General features: G+C 41.8%; 1 protein-coding gene across 7 annotated transcripts; it reads left to right on the top strand.

Annotated features, from left to right (window-relative positions):
- The first annotated feature begins 1,025 nt into the window (after positions 1-1,025).
- golga2 (golgin A2) lies at positions 1,026-19,721 on the top strand. 7 transcript variants are annotated; one of them, XM_030084828.1, is made up of 28 exons: positions 1,026-1,098; positions 2,347-2,493; positions 4,749-4,817; positions 5,723-5,875; positions 6,173-6,219; positions 6,758-6,821; positions 7,440-7,499; positions 8,229-8,309; positions 8,812-8,850; positions 8,941-9,003; positions 9,633-9,726; positions 9,831-9,937; positions 10,148-10,206; positions 10,314-10,455; positions 10,633-10,722; positions 11,054-11,161; positions 13,204-13,291; positions 13,742-13,884; positions 14,004-14,222; positions 14,523-14,636; positions 14,813-15,037; positions 15,205-15,304; positions 15,775-15,866; positions 15,946-16,258; positions 16,351-16,512; positions 16,607-16,713; positions 17,219-17,411; positions 17,502-19,721. In XM_030084828.1, exons 1-28 carry the CDS (start codon positions 1,051-1,053, stop codon positions 17,768-17,770), a joined length of 3,396 nt encoding a protein of 1,131 aa, XP_029940688.1. In that variant the 5' UTR covers positions 1,026-1,050; the 3' UTR covers positions 17,771-19,721. The 7 variants fall into 7 exon arrangements, with proteins under 7 accessions (XP_029940688.1, XP_029940687.1, XP_029940689.1 ...); XM_030084827.1 differs by having other exon boundaries at positions 6,170-6,219; XM_030084829.1 differs by lacking the exon at positions 4,749-4,817 and having other exon boundaries at positions 6,170-6,219.
- Positions 19,722-20,190: the final 469 nt, after the last annotated feature.

The raw sequence follows: 20,190 nt of genomic DNA, 5'->3' as shown, positions 1-20,190 counted from the left end.
TGAATGTGGGAGCTGGTTTCCACATGAGAGGGAAAATTGTGCTGAAAAATCTGTCTCCCATTCCCAATAATCTAGAAACTTCCAGTCCAGTACTCTGAGAATTAAGTGTTCTCCTGGGGCAATATTGGACTAATAGCTCATTAAGATATGATGTGACTTGGTTTTTAAGAATTTTTTTTTAGTTTCAAGAAGGATTTTAACTTTTATTATAGAGTTAACAATAAGCCAGTGAAGAGCAGTTAACATTGGGGTGATGTGATCTCTGCTGCTGGCTCTTGTCAGAACTCCTGCTGCAGTATTTTGAATCAACTGAAGATTTTTCAGGCTGTTGTTGGGGCATCCTGAAACCGGGGAATTACAGAAGTTGATGTGTTTCATGGGAAGGGGTAAACAAAAATATAAATAAAAAATATAGGACGAAACAAAATGAAGAAAACAAATAGGAGAGACCAGAAATGAGAGAACCATTAAAATGACAATTACACAATAATGTTACTCAATGAATTAGGACTCAACTCACACAGACACCAGACACAGAAATGTCAAAGGATATAAAGTGTAAACATGACATGTGAGAAATGGGAAAAATAAATTGCTCAAAGCAAGGAAACACAGGGATAAGACAGAAGAAAATGAAAAACTGAACAGAATTTCTTTCCTTTACCTGCAGTGGCCATAGACAGGGGAAAAAGGAACAAGGCCAGAAAATTGACCAACTGGTTGAGGGGAAAGAATCCTAATATTTTTGGGTGGGTAGGGAAACAATCCAAATGGCCGTTAATTGTATATATAATAAATACTGTTGTAATATACTACTACAGTAACTATAAACATTAAAATATATTGGTATTCTTTAGAATGCATTATAATGTACTGCATAATATTTCATTTTTTTACTCGGAATGTTTTGCTGTAGTCAGGTGGTATTAATAATATACAGTTTAATTCAAATATAAATAAATGGCTGTAGCGCCCCCTGTCGGCAGAAGTCTCTGCTGGCACCGGACTGATGACGTGGTGCGGCTGGTTGACCAGAGCAGCAGCAGCAGGATGGCCGACCAGAGTAGGCAAATAAAACTCGCTGCGGCCAAGAAAAAGGTAAAGTATTTATTAACTGATTTGACTCTTTATCTCGAGAAGAGCCCAACCTGCCTCTAGACTATGAGTTTGTGTTCGTGGAGTATTTTAGTGCCTGTGTTATGAATGTATTTACGGAGCTTGGGTGTTGTCATTACACGTCGTCCGACCTCTGCGCTGCCGCTCGTCCCGCCTGTCTTGTTCCTGTCTGGGGCTTCTCCGCATAGGGGAGCCCGTGGCGTCTTCTGGGCCTCCACTGATAGCATTAACTTTCCCAGATTATGTTGACTATTTTTAGTCTGGAGAGGAATTTATAGCATCCAACATTATTTAGTTAGTCCGTGATTAACTTCACGCGCCCCGACAGTTCGTTGACTTCACCTGTCTTTCTCACATTTAGTGCATTTATTAGCAATATCTAATGTGCTAACTGATGCAAGTTAACGCTAGCGAGTGGGCTCACCAGCTAATGAATAGTTGGCTACGTGTGTATGTGGAGAACATGCAGAGCAGCAGGTCAGCTTTTCGCTCTGTCTTCAGTGTTTCAGACCAAAAAAATTAACCTTAAAACAACGTATTTGAAATGAAACAAGCCGCTAGCAAGCTAGAGTAGTTAGCAGGGTAGGAAGACGGGGGCTGTTTTGACAGCTGACACCCCCTAGCTCTGTCCTGCTGTGTGCTTTGGTTCGATGTGTTGTTAAGCTAGTCAGGAAGGATGGCCCCATCAGCTGGGAGATGCTAGCTTCAGGATGACTCGTCAGCGTTTCTTTCTCTCATATAATGTTCAGAAATGAGGGGTCTTGGTGATAATAGTGATTCACTCTCTCTGTGCTAGAAATGGTGGCTCCATGTTTATTTTAAATATACAATTCCCCAAGGTCCCAATGGACAGCTGTCACAGGCCCCATGCCCAAACGTGCTCAGGCATTTGTCAGTCATAGAGCATACACAGATGATCCTTGGTAAACACAAGTCAACAGCTTCAATTTGCTAGATCAGTACAGTAATCTGCTGAACGAGCAGGTTAATGTAGCAGCCCTGAGCTTCTTCACCATGTCAAATCTAACTGAGAAACTGGATCATTTAGTATTTCTCCATCTCAAACTACATTTCCGTTGTTTCGTTGTTTTGACCATTTCTGGAGACTTGCTGAATGTGTGAACCAAATGATTTTTGCACTGTGAATTAGACCACTTTTCAGTTGTCTTTAGTTTCTGGTTTACATCTTTGTTCATTTTATCCGTTTTGTTTTTCTCACGTGCCGCTCAGCTGAAGGAGTTTCAGCAGAAGAGCTCCCCTGTTAGTGGAGGAGGAGAAAAGGGAGGAGGAGGTGGAGCGGGGGCCAAGAAGAAGAGGAAGGTGAAAGGACCAAACCAAGTGGATACACCACCATCAGACAGAAACTCTCCAGATAATGTAAGTTAACCAGTGACTTTCCATGTAGTTTTTTTTTTTTAAAAGGAATCCTACTTTGGTACTGCTGCATGAATTTGTGGGGGCTTCTTTATTTTCTTTATTCAAGGGGCTATGTGAATGAAATATACATTTTTGTGACTCCTTCAACATTTTAACAATACCAGCAAGCTTTAGATTGGAACTGGGTGCTACCAAGAGGCGAAGTGTCTACTCTTTGAAGATACAGCATACTTTGTGAAACAGATCTATTTGATCTTGAAAACTATGTTTGCGTTTGTTAAACTTGGTTGTATTGCAAAGGTGTTTCTCTCATATATTATATTATTATATTGCCTATTGAGTAGCTGACTTTATGAAGTTGACAAATGTTTTCCTGCTTGTTTATACAACACACATCCAGCCAGAATGTCAACAACTGTAGCTGTTCACACATTTTTGCTACCCTGTTGTCAGAAGATGGTCACGTTTAGCTGAGATACAGAAGAACACTGGGCAAGAAATATAGATTTGTTTGCTGACCACAACACTTGTGTTGGATGAAGTAATTTTTTTCCACTCTGCAGAGGTTTTCCAACATACACTGGTAGTTAAAAATATAACCTTGAGCCTGTCATGTTTAAGTCATCTGAGTATGTGATGTTTTCTGTGGCTGCAAGAACTTAAGTGATATTGTGAACTTGAAGAGTGTTTTTTAAATTGTGTTTGGCAGTTTCAGTTGAGCATCATCTATATAAACAAAATGCTGAAAAGCGTTTAATGCCTGCAATACCTACAAATATAACTTCATAGGTTTTCAGTTTGGCTGTCATGAATAGCAATCTCTATTTTTTTGTTCTTTCTCTATAAATACCTGCCTGCTTTGTTCTGTTGCTGTTATGTTAGACATCAGGGATTTGAAAGACAGGGGCCCGTGGGTTTGAAGCAGTCTAGAAATGTAGAAAAGCCATCTTTCTGTGATCACAGGAATTCATCTTTAGCTAAAGATCCTGCCTGACATGTTTCTTAACATCCATACAAAGCAGTGAACACAATTGTCATTTTTTAGTTAACACTACACCTGCATTTTATTTCTCAGTTTTGCTAGCAGACCCAAACACGTCAAAAAAAGTAATGCAGGTCAAATGTTGTGTTGCGTATTCTACATGTAACTCTTACAATAGTGCTCTGAACATGCATGAATGCAGTGCTTGTGGGGTTATTGTGGACGCCTCTCACAACCATGCTGGACTTCAAGTTCCATACACCTGCACCAAACAGTTCAGGGTCAGGCTCAGGGTTTAGATTAACAAATAGATCACATGAACAGCAAACACACCAAGGTTTATTTTGACTGAAACAAATCTGACAAAAGGAAATATACCTTCTAATGAAGTCTGCCTGCTTGCTTGATGGGATCGTTTGAATGACTACATTCACAATTCCCGAAACTGAAGGTGTTCTTTTACAAGAGTTTGTTGTGGTTGAGCCAACTCTGGAGCAATAAACATTACTTCTTTTTTTGTAGTCTCAAAACTGATAAATAGACTTGTCAGATAGAAATCATTTCCAGTGCAATTTTTTTGGAGAAGTAATGTGCCAACCTGCGACAGTGAGTTCTATACTACCCATTATTTGCCGTCTCTCATCTTCTTCTGTACTGTCACTTATTGAGGGTTTGTTTAAAGCCCTTTAATAAGTGAGGGCATGTTCTCCGCTTTCAGATGGGATATTCTCACTCAATGCGGGTCTGCTCATTGGCATTTGACTCGTGATTAAACTCAATCATGTGACCGTTGTCACCTGCTTCTCTCTGTTGACATGGATCCAGTGTGCCGCTCATTTTGCTGTTAACCTGAAAATTATGTTGAATTATTTCAAATATTACCACACAGATAAATAGATTTTTTAGCTCTCTGCAGCGCATGCATGCTTCCTGGTCTCTAAATTTCCTACGTGTGCACTGTTTCTCTCTCTCTCTTCTCCTGTTACTGTTGGACTCCGTTGGCAGCATTGACTGTAACTACTCAGTAATATTTAGGCACATGCTGCACTGCTCATGATTACACGACATATGCATTCTTTACATGTCTCAGATTAGGATATTTTGATTCTAATAATTTTCACTGATCTTAGATACCCTTCCTGTTTTCTCCCTATTGCACCTATATTCCTTGCTGTAGTGACTGCTTCTGTTTGTTTACCTCTCTTGTCACTGTTGTAGTTTGTGTTCTCCCCTTTTTCACATCTCTTTCTGTCTTTGTTTCCTTTTCCTGTAGTTTGACAATATTCTGAAAGCACTTAGTCAAAGCAATGGAGTAGTCCTCCCTTCTTATGCCAACTGTCAGGTGAGCCTGTTTCTCTCTGTCTGCCTCTCTTCAATTCATTCCTCCCTGCATTGTCTCACCCCGCACTGCTCAGCTGTAAGTAGGAGATCCACTTGTGATATTTAATATTATTTCCTGCTTCCTCATTCTCCATCAGTTGCACTTATTTGTTTTGCCACATAGACCAGAAAGCATGGCGAGAACTAATGGCTGTGCTGTTTCAAGCAAGACCGTGTTAATGGCTCAGAAATGTGGAGTTTGCTCTTTGTTTTCCTCTTCTGAATTTGTCTAAAAGTTACAGGCGATGTGGTTGAGTGATTTGTCTTCTTACTCCAAATAGAGTTGTGGCCATTTTGCAATCTCAGTCGTTGCATGGATGAGTCTGTCAAGCAGGCATTATGAAAAACAGAATGTGTGTGTGTGTGACTTTTTGTTTATCTTTTTTTTTTTTTAATGCTTCTTGTATGCCATTGTGGCAGAGTTGTGTTGTTTTCACAGATTATTGTAAATCAGTTTTCAAACTTAGGGTGACAGGAAACTTATTTTGTCTGTTATTAAAGCTGTGCTTCATAGTTGAAACAAATAAATTAAGTCCTTCAGTGTGGTAGTTTAAGCATCTCTCCATCATCACAACAAAGGTTGCATGAGTTTAGTTTTTTGTTTTTAGAGAAGCTTTTATACAAAAATACCATCTGAAATGTCTTTGCTATTGTTTTTTTTTTATTACCGATGTCTGTTAAGACCACAGACTGGAGTGCAATCAATTCTACACACATATATATTACACTAAGGTGACATAACTAACTGTTAGGAATAATTTGGTGACTTCTGACTTAAAATATCCTTATTTGTGTACACATACAAAATTTGCAAGTCAGAGCTTGTGTTTTCCTGAATGGTGTGTTTGTGTGTATGTGTCGCCTCAGACCTTCCCTGAAGTGGAGGCTGTGGGATCCTCAGTCTCCCAGCAGCTGGAGGAGCTGAACAGCGAGCCCGGTCGCGCCTCACCTGCGTCTAACCCTGCTAGCGCTAACACTGCTACTAACCCCGAGTCTGTTGGTCACAGCGCTGACCTGCAGGTGTGTGTCTCACCCTCGTTCCTTTCTCAAGCACAACACATCAGAGCATATTTTTGTGGCTGTCGTTCTTAACCCTGCCAAGTCATTGCCACACAGCAACAAAATGCACTTTAGTGTAATTAATGCCTCTTAGAATTACTGTGCATTGACATTCACTGCAATTTTTCTAATGTGTGTCTCATAAAAAACAACAAATATAAAGAGAAATCATTTCATCGAATAAAGTTCTTTCTCTTCTTGATCCATTTGGTTAACTCACTTTATTCCACTTTCATTTTTTCCGTCTTCTTCCAGCAGGACTACCCCGACACAAATGGCAATGACAGTTCAATGGACGAGAACCGGTAAAACATCCTTTTTTTCCCACTAATACCGTGGCATAGATTTTTGGTTCCTATGTTTTAGATTAATTCCTGTGACTCGAGTGTTGTTGCAAAATATGCATGCCAAGCTTGTGGGCTTCTGTATGACTGATGTATTTTCCAGCCGCCACACAGTGGAATTTAATGTGATCGAGTACTCCAGTCCGTTCACACTTTTTTCATGCAATGTAGCGACCACCATGTTAACGCGCATGACACAGAATATTACAAACTTGTCAATGTTGCAAACTAAAGCCTTAAAAGTGATATTATAGCTGGATATAAATCTTAAGATTGACTTTTTAAGTATGAAAACTGTAGCAGAACTGTTTTACTGGATCAAAACCATTTTTTTTAATGCACCAAATGAATGTAAATACACCTGTATTCACTTTTAATCCAGCATAATGAATAGTTGTACTTTTGCTCTAGTAATTATTTTAAGTGGTGCCTCATAGTTGCTGATAACGTAAAGTATTTAGGGGGCTTTGATTGAGTATTTCTTTGTCTTGTGTTGCAGACCGCTTTCTTCCACAGAGAGCCTGCGACAGCTCTCACAACAACTAAATGGCCTGGTCTCCGAGGTACAGCTCTTCTGCCACCACTGTCACCTTTCTGTCTATCTCTCTCTCTCTCTCTCTCACACACACACACACACACACACACACACACACACACACACACACACACACACACACACAATTTTGTGTCATACAGTGTTAGGCTTTTAACAATGAGTAACACCCACTGATGCGGACTCTCAGCGAAAGTGTATTTCGCCTATTTTCGGCAGGAATGCGATGGAAGCGGTTTAAGTCGTTTCCATTTCTTCAGGCATGATGACACAGCTTCAACTGGTACTCTGAACCAGCTTGATAAGTCTTCTCTGGCCTTGGTCAGGTTTTGCACTATCAGCAAAAACTGAGTGTGCCTTGTGTTTGTCATAATTTTTTCAAGTTTATCTGAAACTCTTATCAACCTCGGACTATTTGCACGCTTGCTTTTTTTGCCACGTGAAGCTACATCCATCATTACCTTTGAGTGGCAACAAAGAAAGTCACACAGTTTGAAGGGTTGCACTCTGGGAATTTAACCGTCAAAACTTTGATGTCCCCAAGATGTCTGCATGTAGCCTGTACTGCCACCAAACCGCTTCTCTGGGTCGGAATCTCAGTAATGTTGGTCTCATTGTGTCGTTCCAGTCATCCGCTGCTTACGTGAATGGAGATAGCGCACCTGCTGTCAGTGACAGAGACCTGGAGGTAAGATGGACAGCTTATATCTTCTGACATGTTTTAAATGTGAATTTGGAGACATGTCCTTCATATCATGAGTGCCTCAATTGCTTGTTGCTTATATTATATGACACAGCATAAGGTCATCGTTTTCCATAACTGCTAGTATGTAATATGGGAGGTTCTCTGTATCAGCATACTTTACAGAAGTAGATTTCTCATTGTTACAGGTTAGTTAGCTCACTATCTGCTGTTTTTTGCATTGGACTATCTGGATAGGTTTGTCAAAGTGGTGCAGCAACACTTGCACTGAAATGCCTCTTAAGCCCTTCAGCACTGTGTGTGTGTGTACTCCCAATCGCCACACTGCAGGATGACTTTTAATTAGACTTGTTAAATAGCGCTTGGAACCTTTTAGCGCTGGGTCACAGATATGATGAACGAGTTCATGTGGATCTTGTGAACATCTTGCCAACGATACTGAATGATCCTGAAGGCTCCTCTGCGTCTCAGCCCGGCTCAGCAGCCGTCACATATTTTATTCCTTCACCTTTTGTTGTGGAACCACGTTATTTTGGGCCACCTGTAACGGCGCTATTGTTTGCCTCCATGATAACTATTCACATTTGAATTTTTCTCCTCCTCCCATGTCTTCTTTTGTTGGTTTTTGCCACTGCACTTTATCCCTCTCTCCTTTATTCATTTATTATTATTTTTTTTCCCCCCTTTTCCCGGATGCATGTGTGCACGTGATAGAGTCGGAACCAGGAGCTGGCAGCCGCCCTGGAATCCAGCAACCTAACAAACTCTCAGCTCAATACCAAGCTAGACCAGCTGGTAAGAAGCTGTGTGTGTCTGCACACTGTATGTGCGTCTTGGTGTGACTGGAGAAACCCTTTTCTCACCCCATTAAATAAATTATTGCATCGCTGCATGTCCGCATGCCATCCTGACTAATCATCACCTGGAGTAAGCATGTGTGTTTTTCATAGTTTTACTTCACATTTAATGTGACTGAAATATATTTTCACAAAGTATCACTTCAGAATAAGGAGCCTTGTGAGCGCACACTTTGAAAAATCTTGAATTTAATGCCTAATTTTAGTGTCGATACCTTTTCAAGTCTGTTCACCACACTAACTGCAATAAGCAGAAGGTTTCAAACAGCCACAAAAGTTGAATGTAAAAGAACTGCTTCTCCGATTGTTTGCACTGTCAATTCCCAGTCTGCAGTTTAAATGATGTCTTTTGTTCTGTGGTTTTGGTTATGTTCATGTTGGGATTCCAGTGAAACATCACCTTTTAATAAACCATAATTCTTACTCTATTGGTCTGGCAGGCACAGCAATCTCAGGAGCTCACAGAGCAGCTGCAAAAGGTTAGCCTTTGTCCTTTTCCTTTTTTCTGGTGTTCTGGTATTTCGGTTTTTATTGTCATTTCTTTTAACTTGTTTCTTCACTTCCTCCAGGAGCGGAAAGAATTTGAGCAGAGGTTTTCAAAAGAGCAGGGGGCTATGCGGGAGCAGTTGCAGGTAAATGTTTCTCTAAACTCAGACGGAGGACATGTCTGATGTTGCATTTTACACTTTTTTTGAAGAGATGTCTTAAAAGAAAAACACTTAATTGCACAAAAAAGATAAGGAACTTTGTTTTTGTTACAATGCATATTTGATGTAACAATGCTTCTTGGCAGTGAATTTCATGTAGGCTGTTTATTTCAATTTTAACTGGTGCCACATTTCTGGAAACATGAATTTTTGGGATGAGCAGACATCAATCAATGACATGAAATTAAATAAAATGTTTATTGCAAAGAAGCTTCATTACAACAAAGAAATAATTAACCAAAAACGCTTCGTCACCTCTTGTGTGTGGTTTAGCTTTTCCTGTAATGACGTTGCTTGAGTGCATGACGCTGCAGCGTTGATGGTGCATTTGATAAGTGTCAGTCTGCAGTGAGATGTGTAACTTTAAAACAGTATTACCTAAAAATACGTCACCTCGACTTCCTAAAAACCTTTATCCTGGTTACTAACAGTGTATAAAGGCTGCAGCACAGAGCATAACGACTCCGTTTAGAGTTACATACTGTGGTTCATTGAGGTTATATCAGCGAGTGTTTTAATTAAATGTGTTCCTTGTTCGTCTCTCGTCCTCCAAGGTTCATATCCAGACGATTGGCATACTGGTATCAGAGAAATCCGAGCTACAGACAGCACTACAGTACACACAACAGGCGGCGCGGCAGAAGACAGGTGTGTGTGTCTGTGTGTGTGTTTTAATGAGCTTGGAAACAGCTCACCCCTATCGTAGGTGCTTAACAGTGTGTGGTTCTTCCTCTTTCTGCACTTGGGCGTAGCTGATGCAGAAGAGCTCAACAACCGTCTGCAGGCAGCAAAGCAGAGAGTGTCTGAACTGGAAAGAACTCTGTCTTCTGTCTCAACACAGCAGAAACAATTTGAAAAGGTAGCCGACCTCGCTCCAATCTCCCCACATATTCAGAATCCACAGATAAATCAGTGATTTTGACGCAGTTTAGGAGCAATTTAGTTTATTCAGTCAGTAGAAATTGCCATTCAGAAGATTGAATACATCTGTGGTCTTACTTTTTTTTAGTTTTTGCCACACTAACAAAGTGTCTTTACGTCCAATGAACGTTTTCATTTTTTGTCCCAGCACAACAAAGAGCTTGAGAAGGAGCGGGACAGCCTGAGGCTGGAGGTGTTTAGAGTAAAGTAAGTTGCTTCACACTCAAGGCCTTTCAGAACATTTCAGAGCTGGTGATGAGCAGATCTTTCTTTACCTGTCGGACTGAAGTAAATATGCATTTTTGTGTTCACAGTAATTTAAACGAGGAGTCGAGGCAGCAGAACTCGGAGCTGTCGGAGCAGTTAAAACTGAGCACGCAGGACAACGGCGGGTTGAGGCTGGAGGTGGAAGACCTCCGCAAGCGGCTCGAGTTCGCTGACCTCATGTTACAGCAGGTGTGTGCAAATCAACAATTTCACAACTCATACATATTTAAACTGCTAGAATAACCTGGAGTGGTGGACTAACTCAGCAGCCCCGCTGCATAGAAAAGTCTCTGTTAAACCACTGAATGTTTTCCATGCTCCAGCTGCCTTTTACTTCAGGTTTATGCGTTTCTGATTTTCCTCCAGTACTCCAGTCAGTCAGATCCCAGCAGTGCCAACCAGCAGGTGCAATTACTGCTGGAAGAGAAGCAGCAGCTGGAGGTACACAATCACCAGGTAAATACAAGCCTGCCTCTTCCTTTTAGTTCCATGATCCGTGTGCTGTAAATCGGGACATGGTTTCACGTGGTTTCTGGTGAGGATAATTAGATGGCTCAGACATAGAGGTGGACTTTTCACAGGTTATTTATCATTATATCACGAACCATGAGATGTCATAAATCTGTTCTTCCAATTCTGATAGCTTCCATGTTTGAGATTTTTAGATTTACAACACAAAGGATGCACACTATAACTCCAAGGCTACAATCAGTTGATGTATAAACACTTGACCATAAACCCATGTTTCTTAATCATAATTTACTCCTTTGGTTTTGTGTTGTTGTAGCTGATGGAGTCCATTGCCCAGCTGAAGACAGAGAGAGATTGTTACGCAGAGCAGATCCAGGAAGAAGGTCGCGTTTGGAAAGACAAAACAGAACAGCTGCTCACACAGGTATGTCAGCAGCTGAGCGAGTATTGATCGTCTATCCATCCATGCATCACTGCTGCATCTACGTTTGGGCTCCATGAAGCCAACATGAGGAAAAAAAAATCAGGGTTTATCTGAGGCAAGCAACCAGCCCTTCACGGGGCTAAAACTGAATTCAAATTTAAGTCTAGGGCTGGACAAAATTTCGATAGCAAAATATACCGCGGTATATTTTTATTCAATAACGGTGATATGAATTTTAAACAAATTTTCGATATAGTGCATTACAGTATGCATTTCACAATCATTAACTGCTACTCACGGCGCCGCTGATTCAAGCCGAGCAGAAAGCGCCGCGAGACGAGAGAGTGATCAGTGCTCTGCAGACACAGCTGGCCGTCCTCAGCTCAGGCTACAAGCTAAGCTCCTCCGCAGTAAGTTTGAGCTCCAAAATGAGAACTCGTGATGTAAACGCCACTGAACAAGCTTCCACAAGCTAATTTGTGGCCGTGAAATAATAAATCGTGCGCACGAAATTTTAATTCGTGGCCACGGATTAGGAATATCATTCACTGAACAGTCCAGTAAAGTTAGCAGCATGTTGGCAGATGCGGACTGTCGGTCTCAATAACTCTTTAACAAAACGTCAGTAACACACAAAGGGCGCCTCCATCCCATTGTTGTAAGGTGGACTACATGCTACAAGCTCATTTTTATTAAAAGTGTCTGTCAAGTATCAGAAACAATATTGATTTCTACGAGCAGCCGGTGGTGCTGCGGGGTTAAGGTACCGTCTACAATTTACAAGACGCTGCAACAGTGAAGACAAACAACACAAAAAAAAAGCAGTACAGGGATTTGCTGCAGTGTCCCCATAATCACTACAACCTTAAGTAATTCTGTACTTAACCTTAGTAATTCTGAGTGCTTTTATTTTTCTTCCTGGTTGAAGCACCTTTCATTAAATCTATAAGAAAAACTGTGTTGTAGTTTAAAAGTTAAAACTATTAATATTGAAAAGGTGAGTGTATGGCAGTTAGTTCAATTCCCTGTCCCAGTAATATTTGTTTGTTGTTGCTCACTCTTTTTTCTGTTTATTGCTTTAATTCTGAGCACTTTTATTTTTCTTCCTGGTTGAAGCACCTTTGTTTGAATCTATAACAATAACATAGCTGTATTTAAGTGTAAAGTTAAAGCTATTTATATTGAAATATTCAAAAAGGTGAAACTTATATTTGACAGTGATTTCATATTTCTTAAATAAAAGGTAAACATTTAATTTATTGTAGTTTTTATTTCTAAAAATTTTATACTGGAGGAGTTTCCTGGATAAATAATTTCTAGTTTTACAGGTAGTACATTATGTGCATGATTCTTAACAGTTTTTCTGAGGTTTTTGTATTATTTATATCGATATCGGAATTATATCGTATCGACCGAAATTATGAACTATATCGTGATAAAATTTTTGGCCATATCGTCCAGCCCTATTTAAGTCAAATATAACAGAACAGACGGAAGGAAAATGTATGCATTCTCAAGAAGAACATTCAAACCACAAAGTCCCTATGAACTCTGCTGGTCCAAACCAGGAGACCTGGAGTCCTGTACAGTACCATCTACGTCAGCGTTCATATGAGCCAGTAATCTTTCTAAAACACGAACAAGCTGTTCATCTGTGTACAAAAGACTTAAATGAATAAACCATATAAAACAGTTCAAAGAATGAAGCCAGAGTCCTGCAGACACTCCCACAGTGCAAACACAAGGCAGTTTCAAGTGCAGCGCTTCCTGGAGCGCACAAAATACTCATCTTGCTTCGTTCTGACAGGCTCAAATTATGAAAAAAAATGTAAGAAAAGAAATCTTACACAAAGCAGTTGAAAATCTTTACACAAAAAAAAAGAAGACAGAGAGAAAGAGGCTGCTGCACACAAGAGTTTCTGTTTTTTTGTTTCATGTTGCCACAGCAGAACAAATGTACAGATTATGTTTCACTGTATCTTTTTTTTAAACAAACCACTTTCAGTGAGTGATTAATGGGAATTTTTTTTTTATCTTCAAAGGTATCGTTGGTTGCAGAGGAGCGGGACAGAAACATCAGCAGAGTTGAAGAACTGGAAGCCAGCATTGCAGAGCTAAAAAATGCTGCAGGTGAGAGGCCCGAACAACCCTGCTGTGTTTATTCCTTATTCTCTATCATTTTTATCTGAGTATATAGTGAACAATAGCTTTGGTTTATATAATTAGCAGTGTGCTCTTTTGTTACTGACAAGAAAAAAACAACATCAGAAGTGAATCAGGCTGCTCCACCATCCATCAGTAACCTTCCTGTGTTTGTTTAGCACTATGAAAATAGTCATCAGTGCTATAAAACAACTAAGCATTTAAAACTAGTCATTTCCCTGGTCTTTGTTTTTACTACAGCAGTATTTTAGCACTAAATTATATTTCTTTATGTAGGTTTTCCTTCTACTGTTTTATTGGTAGTGATGTCAGTGTGTGATGCTTTGAGCTCAGGATGAAAAAACAGATCCTGTGCAGACGGAACCGCTGCTGTAGTCTGGTATGTTTAACAGGTTAACTGTCATTCCTCTTCCCCAGCATTACTGACCCAGGAGAGGGAAGCTCTGGATGGTGCAGAACCTCAGCCATCAGGACCCTCAGAGAGTGAGCTCGCTCTGCAAGAGGCCTTCAACAGCCTGCAGCAGGAGAAGGATGCTGTTGCTGCTCAGTACCAGGCACAAGTACGTATTACTTTTATATTTCCCCTATAAGAGGAGAACTCCTCATTTATATGCAAGATCAGTTCCCAACAATAACTTTGTTATGCGTTAAGTTACTCATCTGAAATGTTCCCCCTCAGCTGAGAGACAACGAGCAGCTGAGCCGCCTGTGTGCCGAGCAGGAGGCGCGTCTCGGGGATCTGGAGCAGCAGGTTCACAGCCAGGCCCAGGAGGAGGAGGACCGCCGGCGCATGCTGGAGGACGTGCAGTCGGACAAGGCCACCATCAGCCGTGCTCTCACTCAGAACCGCACGCTGAAGGACCAGCTGGCCGAGCTGCAGAACGGCTTCGTCAAACTGGTGAGGCTTAATAAATCTCGCTGTCCATCTGTCGTTGCATGATACACGTTCATCTCTTTCTGTTTCTGTTATCGTTATGTTTTTTTTTTCTGTCTCAGCCGGTTTCCAAGATCGGAATCATCCAGCGTTCTGATACTTAACTTTTCAATTTGTCTTTGACTTTATCCTCATGCAGAACTTTAATGTTCTTAGTTGAATAGCTTCATTGAACTTGTTTTTAAATCCATTCATAACCTCGGTGTTACCTCCGAGGGCTTTCCATTGAAGCCAAACATTCCTATTATTCTTTGAACCCGACAGACTAATGAGAACATGGAGCTGACCACTGCCATTCAGTCAGAGCAGCATGTGAAAAAAGAGCTGGCTCGCAGAATGGGTGAATTGCAAGAGGAGCTACACAATCGCAAAGAAGAGGTGAGAGCTGCAAGTCTGCAGGATCCATGCTGGTTTTACGATCCACCTTACAACGAAGTGACGCACAGCTCATTGTTTTAATACTTACATTGACAAGAAAATTCAAAAGAGAAGTGACATTTAAAACGGTCAACTATTGACAGCATCTTTTTGACTTTGCGTCTTGTTTCCTCCAGCTGGAGCTGAAATCCAAGGAGTACCAGGGTCTGATGGAGCAGAGGGATCAGGTTGTGGCCCACCTGCAGCAGTACTGTGCTGGCTACCAGGCCCTGGCCTCAGAGAGGGAACAGCTCCATCAGCAGTATCTGCAGCAGAGCCAGCTCATGGACCGGCTGCAGCACGATGAAAGCCACGGCCGAGCGCAGCTGGAGATCAGTCACAATCAGCTCAAACAGGCCCAGGTCTGCATTTTAAACTTTAAAGCTTCTCCACGTGACGTATTGTCTCTGATATCAAAAGAATTTGGGGCTGTTTTGTTGTAGTGTTTACAGAGCGGTGGTCAGTGGCTGATTTTGTGTTGGTTAGCTCAACTGTAGAGCTTCATTAATTTCTTTAACTTCTCCTGCAGGAGTACTTGGATCATCTGGTCAAAGACAATGAGAAGCTAAAGGCTGAAGTGAAGGAGCTGCTCAGCGGCTCAGCTCTCATGACGTCCTCCAGAGACCAGGGTGATTTTTTGTTTTACTCAAACATCGGTCGTGTTTACCCCTGTGTTCGTTCACGGTCGCTGTCAAAACATTTCCTATTTGCCTTTGTGCCCTCCTTCACTTTGTTTTTTTGTTTTTCCAAAAGAAAGTTTTTCAGGCTTTGTGGTTTTTCTTGATTCTGCTTTAAAATAAATCAAAGGCTTAGAAACTGAAAAGAGGAGTCGCTCCCAGCAAACGGTGACATAGTATCATTGATGTAAAGTGCCTCACAAGCTCGAAAAGCAGAGCTGCTGCATCAGCACTCTCAAATCTGTGCCACTCGAAGACAAAGTAAAGGAAGAGCAGCAGTTTATAACCTTGAAATGCAGATATTCTTTTGCACACTACACACAGGCGGGGACTGCTGCAGTCTGACCGTAAATGTGGAAATGTCATCTTCCAGTTCGTTATTCATTGAGGAAGTTGAACATGGAGTCATTAATGTCTTGTAGGTGATGGAGTAGAAAGCCAGTCTCTGCAAGAGAGTCCACAGAAGTCGACTTCTATCGTGATCCCAGATGACTTTGAGAGTCCAAAGGAGATGGTGAGATGTGCTGAACCAGGACGGAAGGATTTATTCCCATTTTTCATTCACATCACTGAACGGCATCAAACATTCGCAGGAGGAATTTATCCGTGGAGCGCTGTCTCAGCTGGAGGCCGAGAGAGACGAGGCCCGAAGGCAGCTGGAGGAGGAGCACAGGCTTCACTTGGCAGCCCGGCACCAGGCGGCTGTGGCCCTCAGTGCTGAGCAGCAACACCACAGCTTCAAGCCTGTTCACGGCCACGGACACAGCCACGACCATGACCATGACCATGATCACGACCATGGCCACGATCACGACCATGACCATGATCACGACCATGGCCACGATCACGACCACGACCACCGTCATGACCAACATAACCACTGTGATCACAGTCATGAGCATTCAGGTGAGGAAAATTATTTCAAGTCTGTCACATTTCACATTCCAAATGTTAAGAGCAGTTTGTGTGAACCCTTATTGCTGCTGTCTGTGGACCAGATGGAGGCGTGCCGGTGGAGGTTCATCAGGCTCTCCAAGCCGCGATGGAGAAGCTCCAGCAGCGTTTCACCACCCTCATGCAGGAGAAGGCTGACCTGAAGGAGAGGGTGGAGGAACTGGAGCACCGCTGCATCCAGCTGTCCGGAGAGACTGACACTATAGGTGAGACTGAGCAACATGGAACTTTTATTTTGGTTGTATTTTGTATTTAAATACACCTAATAATCATGCACATTATTTTTTTCTGTTTTTCCAGGAGAATATATCGCTCTATACCAGAGCCAGCGGGCCATCATGAAACAGAAGCACCAAGAAAAAGAGCAATACATCAGCATGCTGGCCCAGGATAAGGAGGAGATGAAGGTATCGTTGGACACTTTATACGTACTGAATTTGAAGCAGTGAATAACTTTCAGCCTTTGTCCACATAATGGGTTTTGACATGAAACCAGCTCCCATCAGCCCTCTCTCTCCGTGTTTGAGCCTTTCTATCGTTGATATAATAAAGCTTCAGATTGACAGCGAGACCGTTAACAGCCTCTGCTGTCGTTTCTTTTGTTGCCAGGTTCATGAGTCCTGTTCTGTCTAAGAAGAGTAGTTTTCTGTTGGGAGGGAAAAGAAAGAGAGAGTGCCCATGACAACGTAGACATTTGCTGAAAAGAAATGGGAGAATAGAGTGGAAGGAAAGAGAATAAAGACGCTCAGTTTGCAGCTATTTCTCAAGGCTGCAGCTCATACTTCTTGAAAACAACTAAGAGATGAAAGATGTTTTTTCAGAAAAGGAAGTGCTGAGCTCTCGCCTTAAAGAGGACTTTAAATCAGCATAGTTTCTGCGTGCAACCCCGTCACTGTTTCCACTGTCGATCAGGCGAAGCTGGCGGAGCTGCAGGATCTCGTCATGAGGCTGGTGGCTGAGAGGAACGACTGGTACAACCGTTACAACGGAGCCGTGGCCGGCGTGAGCACCGCGAACCCAGACCTGCTTCCTGTCGGGGAGGAGCACACTCACACGGACCACCGGGCGCACACACACCCAGAGCTGGATGCAGTCAGTGGAGCAGGTACACACAGGCGCAGATTAAAGCCAGCAGGCAATGTAAAAATGTTTGGTTGACTTGATGATCTTTATAATGATCGTCTCTTTGGAGCAGAAGCCATGGAGGTCATCCCGCTGTCAGAGCCCACCACCGACCTGGAGGCCACCTCACCCCAGCCTCATTTGCTCGGCTCCGTTCAGACTGATTCCAAACCGCTGGCACCCAAAGAAGACGCCACAGCTCAGCAGATCATGCAGCTGCTCCACGAGATCCAGAACCCGCAGGGGGCTCCTCGCCCGCCGCCCTTCCTCGGGGAGAACCCCTGCATCCCCTTCTTTTATCGGCCTGACGAACAGGATGAAGTCAAGATCCTGGTGGTGTGAGGCTAGGCAGGTGTGTGTATGCCCGTGAGTGTGTGAGATATCGGACAAGTCTTGAAGTCTGGGGAATGTCGAGTCCCTCCCCACAGTTTACTTGTAGCTTATTTGATCACATTCACAAACACTGAAAAATCTGACACCGCGCACAGTTGGTCACATCTTCATCCAGCTGCATTTAAACCCCCCGTTTGTTGTGTTTGTCAGCACTTTCTTGCCCGCTCTTGAAATGAAAGAGGATTTGTCTTTTTTATTTGTGATGCCCTTCCCAGAGACGAGATGATCAGTATTCCTAAAAGAGATGCGATTATTCTCCTTCCTGCAATTTTAAATTCCCGTCTCACACATATGTGCAATAAAGGGAGCTTCATTATCTCTCCCTTCACTGATTGAGTTCTTTACATAACTGTAAAAAAGAAAGAAAAAGAGCAACTTGTTCATGTGCAACTTCATTCGAGTGCAGATCTTGGTTTTGTTTCACTGTAGCACATGCCAAAATAGAGCATCGCAGTTGAATGTAATAACCCAAGTGTTTGCCCGTGTTTAATGTGAAGAGAAGGTTGCAGTTGGAGGATGTGGGATGAAGTGGTTTAATTTAAAATACAGAAAAAATAACGAGGGTCAGGCTAAGTCAGTGAAAGAAATGAGCGCACATAATAGCTTTTGAAACAGTCGCTGCTGCTCTGGTTTCAAGTTGGCAACTCGTTTAGTTTCTCAACTGAGTTCAGGAAGACAGAAGCAGATGTTGCTGATACCGTTCCTTTTCTTATTCTTTTTTTTTTTTTTTTTTTTTTTTTCTGTCACGATGTGACACTGAGTCAAATCGTAGAACATAGCCAGTCCAGGTTACAGATTTTATTTGGAAACGTTCTCCTCCTTGTCATTCAGATAAATGAGATGGAGGTGCTTTGCTGAGTCCTGCTGCTCTCATTTTCTGTCTTCATAGTGTCCCACTTTATCTTCTCCATGAGTAAGACATACGGTTTTGGGAGAAGTCATTTTTGTCTCGATGTCTACTCATAAATTGTCTTTCTCAGATTTTGTGTTTTCTGGTGCTTCGGGGCATTTGGCCATTTCCTTTTACAGACTCAGTTCACGTGTGACACATAACTTACTTTCTCTTAGTCTTCAGCAGAACTTCTTCCACTGAACTCCTGTGATTTTAAGTGTTTAAGGCTGTTTTCACACTTGGAGTGCAATTTCCTAGTTAAAAACATGAGGGGAGTTGCATTTCAATTGAATAAGAGACGGATGCTGATAAACTTTGGGTTAAATGTGCTTGTGGGACTATCTAAGTGATTTCTCATTTGTTTTTGTTTTTTTGTTCTTTTTTCATTTTCTAGCTAAGAAAGCAGAATGGCTTATAGAATCCAGGAGATGCAACATTTCTCTTTTAATAACAAAAGCAAATAATATCTGCTGTTTTCCAGTGATTTCCTGGTGATGTTTTTTGGTCTTTTTTAAAGGGTCTTCAGTCCATCCTGCAGTCATGCATATACAACCAAAAGTCATTGCTGGTTCAGGAGCTCTTACTCTGGTGGATTTTGCCGTCATACTTAAACTGCACTAACTTCGATCACAGCCGGGTCAAATGTGATAAGTATGAACAAAGATTTAGTTTCTGAGCAGAATAGCACTATTAATAAGAGCCTCCTGTTTTTCTGTTATGTTTACTTGTAGTCCTGCATATCAGAGATGAATTCCTGCACATCTTCAACAACTGGACTGTGTGAGTGTATGTGGTGCGTGTGGAACCGAAATCTTTCTTATTTAGCCAAAATTGCATCTGTTGGATGATTTTTTTTTTTTTCTTTTTTGTAGAGTTTTATCAGATTATATAAGTAGTATTGCACTAAACCTGTACAAAGCTTCTTGTTGTCGCTCTGTCCTCTCACGCTGGTTGGACAGAGACGCTTCCATCGCTCAGAGCCTCCTCGCTTCTTGTGGAGGCAAAAAAATAAAGCGGGGATCCAATGAAGCTTTATATTTCTGCTGAGGATTCAAGTGAACTTAGCTGCGTTTGTTGCACCGGGAGTTTGGTTGCAGTGTAAATATAAACAGGAAGTGAAATTAATGAGTTAATTCATTTCTTTCCAAAGGTTAGGGACCAATCAGGTTATCAAACATCAGCATTTAACAAAATGAGTCATATTCCGTGATGCTTGATCAAGTCATTTCTGGGCATTCAACATGTGTTGGGGAGGGGATCCTTGGCCGACGCCAGCATCTGACTTTACAGGAGAGCTCAAAAGTAAATCTAAGTAAGAGTGACTTTTTCAACATAGTTTTGATTTTCACATCCCAGACAAAAGCTGCATTCGCTTGTTCTTCCTTTTTAGATCAACTCTCGACACAAACCTTCAGTTTCTGTGCAAATTACAATTTGCAGGGTGAGAAAGTTAATACAGCGTTACTTAAGGAAAGCA

Source organism: Salarias fasciatus, assembly GCF_902148845.1.
Source record: "Salarias fasciatus chromosome 7 unlocalized genomic scaffold, fSalaFa1.1 super_scaffold_4, whole genome shotgun sequence".
NCBI classification, from domain to species: Eukaryota; Metazoa; Chordata; class Actinopteri; order Blenniiformes; family Blenniidae; genus Salarias; species Salarias fasciatus.
Note: the sequence above shows the minus strand (reverse complement) of the source record. Positions and strands in the feature narration are given on the sequence as shown.

What these genes read in the sequence shown, in the direction of transcription:
- golga2 (XM_030084827.1), top strand. Translation starts at nt 1,051, where the DNA reads ATGGCCGACCAGAGTAGGCAAATAAAACTCGCTGCGGCCAAGAAAAAG. An exon ending in GTCACAGCGCTGACCTGCAG is followed by an intron (nt 5,876 to 6,169) that starts GTGTGTGTCTCA and finishes GTCTTCTTCCAG; the next exon opens with CAGGACTACCCCGACACAAA. An exon ending in TCACAGAGCAGCTGCAAAAG is followed by an intron (nt 8,851 to 8,940) that starts GTTAGCCTTTGT and finishes CACTTCCTCCAG; the next exon opens with GAGCGGAAAGAATTTGAGCA.